We start from the raw sequence: 11,764 nt of genomic DNA, 5'->3' as shown, positions 1-11,764 counted from the left end.
CTCTCAGCTTTTCAGCCGTCTGCAATTATTAGTTCCTCTGAGGGTTGTAAGGTGTATAAGTACCACAGTGCCCTCCAGAAAGAAATCACAGTGCAAAATGGAGAAACAGTACACACTTCCTCATGTGATTTAGTGTAATGATACACTCTGAGAAAGGGTGCTCAGGATCATGAGTCATCACATAAAATGAAGGTTAATGGTATTGCAATTTAGTGATTCTGTAAGAGATGCTGGTGTGTGGGAAGACAGACCTCATGTCTAAGCTCTCAGGTATATCTGTTTTTTCAATTTGTTGAGGTCTTTGTGGGACTGTAGTTTAGATTTTTAAATTCCATTTACAAATTTCTAAGATATCCAGTTTGCAGTTACAGCATTTATTATTAGCATTTTTGCATTTTCCTGTATTTCATTTTATTGATTTCATTCATTTGACTAATATGTACTGTACATTGCTTGGTGATTATAAGGTATGCAACCTTAAAGTCAGTAATCAATTCATAAAAAATATTTTACAATATATGACAATCATTTTGTTCTGTATTTTGAGTGTAGCATCATCTTACTACATCATCTTCAGACTCGAGGATACAAAGCATGTTAGTAGACATGGACAATCTCACCATCTTCACAGAATTTGTTCTCATGGATATCTCCAGTTCCCAGGAACTTGAAATCTTGCGAGGTCTCATGTTCTTAGTAATTTATCTGGGTGTCTTGGCTGGAAATCTCCTGACCATTATTATCATTGTGATGGACTCAAGTCTTCACTTCCCTATGTACTTCTTTATAGGTAACTTATCTCTTATAGATTTTGGTTTCATCTCAGTTATCATTCCCAAATCGATCATGAATTCTCTAATAGGCAGTAAACTGATTTCTGTCAAAGCATGTGCTGCTCAGACTTTCCTGTATATTTCCTTTGGGTCCACAGAGATCTTCTTCCTTGTGGTGATGTCCTATGACCGCTATGTTGCCATTTGCCATCCTCTGCACTATGGACTCACCGTGACCCCACGTCTGTGCACACAGGTGGCAGGTGTCTCATGGGCAGGTGGGCTGGTCAGCTCTGCTGTCCACACAGGGACCATGTTCAGGCTTCCCTTCACAGTGTCCAATGTGATTCACCAGTTTTTCTGTGATGTCCCTCAAGTCCTGAGCATCTCATCCCAGGAGGTGCAGTTTGCTGAGTTTGTGACTCTTGCTATAATTGCTTGCATTGTTTTACTCTGGACTGTCATCTTATTCAGCTCATATATTCACATATTTTCAGCTGTGCTCCAGATGCGTTCTGCGGAAGCCCGGAATAAAGCCCTGTCAACCTGCTCCCCCAGATAGCTACTTTCATCCTATTTGTAATATCTGCATTGCTTGCTTACTTTAGCCCCATTTCACATGTATCAACCATTGAAAACCTTCTTACAGCCATGTTCTATTGCATGGTGCTCCCCTTTGCAAACCCTATTATCTTTAGTCTACGAAATAGGGAAATGTTTATTAGAATGCTTCATTTCCCTAAAAGAGTTTGTATGTGTGTGTGATTGGAAATATTTTCAATAATCGAAGTAGAAAGAGAGTTCCTATTAACTGTTTATCTAAAATTCAAATATAGTTAAAATTTAAGCCACATAATTGTTTTATACTTCAAAGGATTTATAAATAAATTAGGTGTATTTAATCATTTGAATTAAATCATGGATTGTGTAAAAAGAATTTCTTACACTCACTCTTGCTGAAAGATAACACACAATAGTAAATTTTTGGTCTTATCATCTCATGGTGTAAGTGAATTAAGATGTCAAAAGAAAATCTTTTCCTATGGGAATAATGATATCATTCAGAAAAACTAACTTGCCAACATAATCATAACTAACTTAAATATTGTGCCATAATCTCTTATTTTTTCAGCATTTAATATATTTAGACATACAGGTATATTGCATTTTCATAAACATAAGGCATAGCATACTGAAATAAAGTTCTGCATTTCAAATACCTATATAGCTATATGTCTGTACATATATGCATATAGAAATAGATATAAAACATAAATGCAATAAATACAAATTTTATATATAATATATATGAAAGCTACAGAAATAAACATATAAAGATCTGATGTTTAAGTATCTATGTATACATTTGCATTAAATATGTGAGTATTTGCTTAATTTTATGTAAATAAATATATATATAATTTGAAGTACATAATTTTGTTTCAGTAAATCTACTTATATCTATGAAAATATAACCTGGGCTTTTTCTGGGGAATTACAAAGAGAAGTACTTACACCTATAAATGGATTCTATCATATCTATAACATATATAGTATAAAGTTTTTTCAGGTTTCCTGTAACTCAACAACCTAGTTGTGGTGAGCAAAAGGCAGCTGGTAAAATCACCAGTTTGTAAGAGGTTACTGGTTAGTAGACATGAAAAAAATGTAGATGAACAATATGTAATCATATCCAACATAGGAAACAGATGCTTTTAGTGAAGTTTTAATTCTTAACATAAATATAAATAGTTTAGTAAAGCAAAGATTAAGAAAATTACAATAAGGTGGCCACATTCATTCATTTACACTCCAATATATACAACAATAATAACAGGAAATAATAAAGGGCAATGAGTCAAAATGTAGATCCAGGAGAAGCTAGTGACAATGCAGATTGGACAAGAAAACAGACATTGGCACAAACTGTATGAATCACAGGGAAATATATTTTGTTCTCAGTACCATTCAGAACTGCTTATACAATTATTACTGTTTTATAATGTTTAATTTTGTGTGTGGTTGAATAGTTTTGTTCCAGAAATGATGGGGGTTGTATGTTCAGGAGAAAAAGTATTTGCAAATTAAAAGATGCCTGGATATTAGATAATTTTGGTCTACTGTAATATTATTCTTTTGTTGAACAAATTATGACAGCTGGCATTCAGACCTCAGTGGGCAATGGCCAAAAACATTTTTCGGTCAAATACAATCAGTACTGAAGGCTTAATTCACACTGAATGCCACTATCTGTGTTTATACATTTCATTAATTCTATTATATATGGTTGTAATATAATATCAGTTGTTGGTTTTTGTTTAAATCAAGTGGGTCAGTGAAAGCTTTTGAACATAAAACTAAATATACAAATTTGTACGAATTGCATTGAAACTCTTACCACTCACCACATTTTACCCATTTATTCCATAGTCCATGAATATCTAAGTAGTTACAATCCTAAGCATATAAAATATTTCTGTTTTCAGAAAAAAAAAAATTCACATATTTAAACTCCCATCAGCAATTCACCAGCATGGCACTTTTTCCACAACTATGCTAAAGTATGGTCAAACCTAGCTTTCTAAATGTTGCTATTTTGGGGGGGGCGGGGGCGGAGGGTGAGTCCGTCCCCTTCTTTCTTCCCTCATTGGTTTATTTTTTTTTGAGAGGGCATCTCTCATATTTATTGATCAAATGGTTGTTAACAACAATAAAATTCAGTATAGAGGGGTCAACGCTCAATGTACAATCATTAATCCATCTCAAGCCTAATTCTCATCACTCTCCAATCTTCTGAAGCATAACGAACAAGTTCTTACATGGTGAACGAATTCTTACATAGTGAATAAATTCTTACATGGTGAACAGTACAAGGGCATTCATCACAGAAACTATCGGTTTTGATCATGCATTATGACCTATAAACAATCAGGTCAAATATGAATATTTGTTTGATTTTTGTACTTGATTTATATATTGATCCCACATTTATCCTATTATTATTATTATTTTTATTTTTAATAAAATGCTGAAGTGGTAGGTAGATGCAAGATAAAGGTAGAAAACATAGTTTAGTGCTGTAAGAAGGCAAATGTAGATGATCAGATGATCAGGTGTGTGCCTATGGACTAAGTATTAATCCAGGCTAGACAAGGGCAGCAAGACATCCACGGATGCAGAAAATTTCTCTCAAAGCAGGGGGGGTGAGGTTCTGAGCCTCACCTCTGTTGATCCCCAAATTCTCACCTGCTGGCCCCCCTGAGACTGTGCCTGTCTTAGGTTGTTCCTCCCTTGAGGAATCTTACCCGTCTCTGGCTAACCAGTCATCTTCCGGGGCCATACAAGGAAATGTAAAGTTGGTAAGTGAGAGAGAAGCCATATTGTTTGAAAAAGTTACCTTTTTACTTCTTTGCAGATTTATGCCCTGTGGTTTCTATGCCCAGCACTTGTCTCAAGGTATCTTTACCACCTGGACGAATTATGATACTCTGTAAATTCGATATGAGGCACGAATTCTATTTAAGGGTTGTAATTAGGAAGGCAGAAGAAAAGCTATAAATGTAGCATATGAAGGAAACATGGGAGGATTGATTATTTCTTTGACATATCTTCTTGTATAGTACCTTAAGTATGTATAGGTTTTAAACTACTAACTAATTTGCACACACATATTAACATAATAGGAATACGGTGACATAAACAAAGCAAATCTATAATTACCATCCATCTCCAGTGAAGCCAAGAAAACCATTTAGGCACCCTAGGCATTTGTGAAAATTTATCTATGATATGATGGATATTGTCCAACTGTACTTGAACCATCAGACAAATTAAAGCAGCCCATTTCTGGGATCTGTTCACATCCCATATGTTCTTTTAACCATAGATAGTCTATAGTCATGAGATTTTGGAGTGCTACAACTTGCACCCCTCCCAACTCCTGGTTGAGTTCCAACAGTACAGATACGGTCAAATTCGTTGTCTCACTGTATGCACATGCCAGCCTAGACATCTCCCTCCTCATTCCTATGGCAAGTCCAGGAGACGGTGGGCTGGATGCAGCCATAACCGCAGCATCGCCTGGATACCTGTGGAGGCTTTTTGATGATCATCATCCGACACAAGTCCTCCAGAGAGTGCTGATGCTGGAAGCTCCTCCTCATATCGAATCTTAGTTCATTTTCTGGGTAGCCAAGCTAGGCCTTGATCTTCTGCATAGAAACAAACAGACCCTTTGCCCACACATTGACATGCCCTCTATACCACTGTGCAGAACTCATTGGAGGTCAGCACACAGTAACCGCTTTTTTTTTTTTAATTAAGAGAAAGGAATATCAGAAAAGAGTACCTCCATAGCTGATCATCTGACACCCTTTAAGTGATCAACATTAAGGATATTTAAAGCATGCATTGATTTTTGATTTACCAATAGTTTTATACTGTCAAGGAGTTATCCCCCTTTTCTTTCTTTCTTTCTTTTTTTTTTTAATTTTTAATCTACACTTACATGAAGAACACTATGTTTACTATGCTCTCCCCTATATCAGGTCCCCCCTAAGAACCACATTACGGTTACTGTCCATCAGCTTAGCAAAATGTTGTAGAGTCACTACTTGTCCTCTCTGTGTTCTGCAGCCCACCCTCCCCTTTATCCCTGCCCCCCATGTATGCTAATCTTAATAGCCCCCTTCTTCTTCTTCTCCCCCCCATCCCTCCCTGCCCACCCATCCTCCCCAGTTCCTTTCCCATTGGTACCTGATAGTCCATTTTTGGGCTCTGTAATTCCACTGCTGTTTTGTTCCTTCAGTTTTTCCTTTGTTCCTATACTCCTCAGATGAGTGAAATCATTTGGTATTTCTCTTTCTCCTCTTGGCTTATTTCACTGAGCATAATACTCTCCAGTTCCATCCATGTTGCTGCAAATGGTTGGATTTTTCCACTTCTTATGGCTGAGTAGTATTCCATTGTGTATATGTACCACATCTTTATCCATTCATCTACCGATGGACATTTAGGTTGCTTCCAATTCTTGGCTATTGTAAATAGTGCTGCGATAAACATAGGGGTGCATCTGTCTTTCTCAAACTTGATTGCTGCGTTCTTAGGGTAAATTCCTAGGAGTGGAATTCCTGGGTCAAATGGTAGGTCTGTTTTGAGCATTTTGATGAACCTCCATACTGCTTTCCACAATGGTTGAACTAAGTTACATTCCCACCAGCAGTGTAGGAGGGTTCCCCTTTCTCCACAGCCTCGCCAACATTTGTTGTTGTTTGTCTTTTGGATGGCAGCTATCCTTACTGGTGTGAGGTGATACCTCATTGTAGTTTTAATTTTGCATTTCTCTGATAATTAGCGATGTGGAGCATCTTTTCATGTGTCTCTTGGCCATCTGTATTTGTTTTTGGAGAACTGTCTGTTCAGTTCCACTGCCCATTTTTTAATTGGGTTACTTGTTTTTTGTTTGTTGAGGCGTGTGAGCTCTTTATATATTCTGGACGTCAAGCCTTTATCGGATCTGTCAATTTCAAATATATTCTCCCATACTGTAGGGTTCCTTTTTGTTCTATTGATGGTGTCTTTCGCTGTGCAGAAGCTTTTCAGCTAAATGTAGTCCCACTTGTTCATTTTTGCTGTTGTTTTCCTTGCCCGGGGAGATATGTTCAAGAAGAGGTCACTCATGTTTATGTCTAAGAGATTTTTGCCTGTGTTTTTTTCCAAGAGTTTAATGGTTTCATGACTTACATTCAGGTCTTTGATCCATTTTGAGTTTACCTTTGTATATGGGGTTAGACAATGGTCCTGTTTCATTCTCCTACACGTAGCTGTCCAGTTTTGCCAGCACCATCTGTTGAAGAGACTGTCATTTTGCCATTGTATGTCCATGGCTCCTTTATCAAATATTAATTGACCATATATGTTTGGGTTAATTTCTTGGGTCTCTAATCTGTTCCACTGGTCTGTGGCTCTGTTCTTGTGCCAGTACCAAATTGTCTTGATTACTATGGCTTTGTAGTAGAGCTTGAAGTTGGGGAGTGAGATCCCCCGTACTTTATTCTTCTTTTTCAGGATTGCTTTGGCTATTCGGGCTCTTTGGTGTTTCCATATGAATTTTTGAATTATTTGTTCCAATTCATTGAAGAATGTTGCTGGTAATTTGATAGGGATTGCATCAAATCTGTATATTGCTTTGGGCAGGATGGCCATTTTGACAATATTAATTCTTCCTAGCCATGAGCATGGGATGAGTTTCCATTTGTTAGTTTCCCTTTAATTTCTCTTAAGAGTTACTTGTAGTTTTCAGAGTATAGGTCTTTCAGTTCTTTGGTTAGATTTATTCCTAGGTATTTTATTCTTTTTGATGCAATTGTGAATGGAATTGTTTTCCTGATTTCTCTTTCTATTGATTCGTTGTTAGTGTATAAGAAAGCTACAGATTTCTGTGTGTTAATTTTTTATCCTGAAACTTTGCTGTATTCCGATATCAGTTCTAGTAGCTTTGGAGTGGAGTCTTTAGGGTTTTTTATGTACAGTATGATATCATCTGCAAAAAGAGACAGTTTAACTTCTTCTTTACCAATCTGGATTCCTTGTATTTCTTTGTTTTGTCTGATTGTCGTGGCTAGGACCTCCAGTACTATGTTAAATAACAGTGGGGAGAGTGGGAGTCCCTGTCTGGTTCCCGATCTCAGAGAAAATCTTTCAGCTTCTCGCTGTTCAGTATAATGCTGGCTGTGGGTTTATAATATATGGCCTTTATTATGTTGAGGTACTTGCCCTCTATTCCCATTTTGCTGAGAGTTTTTATCATGAATGGATGCTGAATTTTGTCAAATGCTTTTTCAGCATCTATGGAGATGATCATGTGGTTTTTGTCTTTCTTTTTGTTGATGTGGTGGATGATGTTGATGGATTTTCGAATGTTGTACCATCCTTGCATCCCTAGGATGAACCCCAATTGGTCATGGTGTATGAATCTTTTGATATGCTGTTGAATTCTGTTTGCTAATATTTTATTGAGTATTTTTGCATCTGCATTCATCAGGGATATTGGTCTGTAATTTTCTTTTTTGGTGGGGTCTTTGCCTGGTTTGGGTATTAGGGTGATGTTGGCCTCATAGAATGAGTTTGGGAGTATTAGCTCTTCTTCTTTTTTTTGGAACACTTTAAGGAGAATGGATATTATGTCTTCTCTGTGTGTCTGATAAAATTCCGAGGTAAATCCGTCCAGCCCCGGGGTTTTGTTCTTGGGTTGTTTTTTGATTACTGTTTCAATTTCTTTGCTCATAATAGGTTTGTTTAACTTTTGTGATTCTTCCTTGGTCAGTCTTGGGAGATTGTATTTTTCTAGGAAGTTGTCCATTTCTTCTAGGTTTTCCAGCTTGTTGGCATATAGGTTTTCATAGTAGTCTTTAATAATTCTTTGTATTTCTGTGGAGTCTGTCGTGATTTTTCCATTCTCATTACTGATTATGTTGATTTGTGTTGACTCTTTTTTTCTCTTAATAAGTTGGGCTAGAGGCTAATCTCTTTTCTTTATTTTCTCGAAGAAGCAGCTCTTGGTTTCGTTGATTTTTGCTATTGTTTTATTCTTCTCAATGTTGTTTATTTCTTCTCTGATATTTATTATGTCCCTCCTTCTGCTGACTTTAGGACTCATTTGTTCTTCTTTTTCCAGTTTTAATAATTGTGATTTAGACTATTCATTTGGGATTGATATTCCTTCTTCAAGTGTGCCTGGATCACTATAGTCCTATAGATGTCTATTAGGTCCATATGTTCTAGTGTGTTATTCAGTGCCTGGGTGTCCTTACTTATTTTCTCCTTGGTGGATCAATCCTGTGGGGTGATTGGTGTGTTGAAGTCTCCTACAATGAATGCATTGCAGTCTATTTCCCTCTTTAGTTCTGTTAGTATTTGCTTCACATATGCTGGTGCTCCTGTATTGGGTGCATATATATTTAGAATGGTTATATCCTCTTGATGGGCTGAGCCCTTTATCATTATGTAGTATCCTTCTTTATCTCTTGTTACTTTCTTTGTTTTGAAGTCTATTTTGTCTGATATTAGTACTGCAACCCCTGCTTTCTTCTCACTGTTGTTTGCCTGAAATATGTTTTTCCATCCCTTGACTTTTAGTCTATGCTTATCTTTGGGTTTTAGGTGAGTTTCTTGTAAGCAGCATATAGATGTGTCTTGCCTTTTTATCCATTCTATTACTCTATGTCTTTTGATTGGTGCATTAAGTCCATTTACATTTAGTGTGACTATTGAGAAATATGTACTTATTACCATTGCAGGCTTTAGATTCGTGGTTACCAAAGGTTCAAGGTTAGCTTCTTTCGTATCTTACTGCCTAACTTAACTCACTTATTGAGCTCTTATATACACTGTCTGGAGATTCTTTTCTTCTCTCCCTTCTTAGTCCTCCTCCTCCATTCTTCATATGTTGTGTGTTTTGTTCTGTGCTCTTTTAGGGGTGCTCCCATCTAGAGCAGTCCCTGTAGGATGCCCTGTAGAGGTGGTTTGTGGGAAGCAAATTCCCTCAGCTTTTGCTTGTCTGGGAATTGTTTAATCCTGCCATCATATTGAAATGATAGTCATGCTGGATACAGTATCCTTGGTTCAAGGCCCTTCTGTTTCATTGCATTAAGTATATAATGCCATTCTCTTCTGACCTGTAGGGTTTCTGTCGAGAAGTCTGATGTTAGCCTCATGGGTTTTCCTTTATAGGTGACCTTCTTCTCTCTACTGCCTTTAAAACTGTTTCCGTGTCCTTGATCCTTGCCATTTTAATTACTATGTGTCTTGCTGTTGTCCTCCTTGGATCCTTTCTGTTGGGAGTTCTGTGTAATTCCATGGTCTGTTCGATTATTTCCTCCCCCAGTTTGGGGAGCTTTTCAGCAATTATTTCTTCAAGGAGACTTTCTATCCCTTTTCCTCTTTCTTCTTCTTCTGGTATCCCTATAATACGAATATTATTCCTTTTAGCTTGGTCACATATTTCTCTTAGTGTTGTTTCATTCCGGGAGATCCTTTTATCTCTCTCTATGTCAGCTTCTATACGTTCCTGTTCTCTGGCTTCTATTCCTTCAATGGCCTCTTGCATCTTATCCATTGTGCTTATAAATCCTTCCAGGGATTGTTTCACATCTGTGATATCCTTACTGACATCTGTGACCTCCCTTCGGACTTCATCCCACTGTTCTTGCATTTTTCTCTGCATCTCATCCCACTGCTCTTGCATTTTTCTCTGCATCTCATCCCATTGCTCTTGCATTTTTCTCTGCATCTCTGTCAGCATGTTCATGATTTTTATTTTGAATTCTTTTTCAGGAGGACTAGTTACGTCTGTCTCCCTCTCAGGTGTTGTCTCTGTGATCTTTGTCTGCCTGTAGTTTTGCCTTTTCATGGTGATAGAGATAGTTTGCAGAGCTGGTACAAGTGACCGCTGGAAGAGCTTCCCTTCTTGTTGGTTTGTGGCCTTCTCCTGGGAGAATAGCGACCTCTAGTGGCTTGTGCTGGGCAGCTGTGCGCAGACAAGGCTTCTGCTTCCTGCCCAGTTGCTATGGGGTTTATCTCTGCTGTTGCTGTGGGCATGGCCTGGCTGGGGCTGTTCCTCCAAAATGGTGGAGCCCCGTTTGAGGGGGAGTGGCCAGGAGGCTATTTATCTCCGTAAGGGGCCTCCATGCTCCCTGCTGCCCAGGGGGTTAGAGTGCCCAGAGATCCCCAGATTCCCTGCCTCTGGTCTAAGTGACCTGTCCTGCCCCTTTAAGACTTCCAAAAAGCACTCACCAAAACAAAACAACAACAGCAACAATGAGAGAGGGAACAGAAAGGAAAAAAAAGGAAAAAACACGCAATTCTGTTATTTGTCCTCAGTTGCCATTCCCAGGCACCCGCTCACTGGTCCTGCTGCCCTGTCTCCCTAGCACCAGGGTCCCTGTCCTTTCAAGGCTTCCAAAAAGCACCCACCCACCGGTACCACAGGGAAAGAACGCTTGATATTCTTTGTCCTCAGGCGCTGGTCCCTGGCACCCGCTCACCAGTCCCACTGCCCTGCCTCCCTAGTACCTGGGTCTCTGTCCCTTTAAGGCTTCCAAAAAGCACTCGCCAAATAGAGAGAAAAAAAGGGGAAAAACGTGTGATTTCCTCCATCCTCGGGTGCTGGTCTCAGGCACCCGCCCACCGGTCCCACAGGGAAAAACGCGGGATATTCTCTGTCCTCAGGTGCCAGTCCCAGGCACTCGCTCACCAGTCCCGCTGCCCTGCCTCCCTAGCACCAGGGTCCCTGTCCCTTTTAGGCTTCCAAAAAGCACTCGCAAAAAAGAGAAAAAGAAAGGGGGAAAACGCGTGATTTCCTCTGTCCTCAAGTGCCGGTGTCAGGCACCCCCCCACCGGTACTGCAGGGAAAAACATGGGATATTCTTTGTCCTCAGGCGCCGGTCCCAGGCACCCGCTCACCAGTCCCGCCGCCCTGCCTCCCTAGCACCGGGGTCCCTGTCCCTTTAAGGCTTCCAAAAAGAGAAAAAAAAAGGGGAAAAACGCGCGATTTCCTCCGTCCTCAGGAGCCGGTCTCAGGCACCCGCCCGCTGTTCTCGCAGTGAGAAACACGGGATATTCTTTGTCCTCAGGCTCCTGTCCCAAGCACCTGCTCACCGGTCCCGCCACCCTGCCTCCCTAGCAACGGGGGCCCGTCCCTTTAAGGCTTCCAAAAAGCACTCGCCAAAAAAAAACTGCTCCGGTTTCTTTCCACCCGCAGGGAGCCAGTGGGAGGGGCGCTCGGTTCCCGCCAGGCCGGGACTCGTATCTTACCCCCTTCGCAAGGCGCTGGGTTCTTGCAGGTGTGGATGTGGTCTGGATGTTGTCCTGTGTCCTGTGGTCTCTATTTTAGGAAGATTTTTCTTTACTATATTTTCATAGCTCTATGTGTTTTTGGGAGGAGATTTCCACTGCTCTACTCACGCCGCCATCCTGGCTCCCCGCTAAATGTT

General features: G+C 39.7%; 1 protein-coding gene across 1 annotated transcript; it reads left to right on the top strand.

Annotated features, from left to right (window-relative positions):
• Window positions 1–606: 606 nt before the first annotated feature.
• Window positions 607–1,335, top strand: LOC108402110 (olfactory receptor 14I1-like). The gene has a single exon (XM_017668415.2). The coding sequence runs from the start codon at window positions 607–609 to the stop codon at window positions 1,333–1,335; it is 729 nt and encodes a 242-aa protein (XP_017523904.2).
• The last annotated feature ends 10,429 nt before the right edge of the window (window positions 1,336–11,764 follow it).

This window comes from Manis javanica, chromosome 14 (genome assembly GCF_040802235.1).
Source record: "Manis javanica isolate MJ-LG chromosome 14, MJ_LKY, whole genome shotgun sequence".
NCBI lineage: Eukaryota > Metazoa > Chordata > Mammalia > Pholidota > Manidae > Manis > Manis javanica.
Note: the sequence above shows the minus strand (reverse complement) of the source record. Positions and strands in the feature narration are given on the sequence as shown.

Bases quoted from the DNA above. Each gene is read 5' to 3' on its own strand.
- LOC108402110 (XM_017668415.2), top strand. From the start codon at position 607: ATGGACAATCTCACCATCTTCACAGAATTTGTTCTCATGGATATCTCC.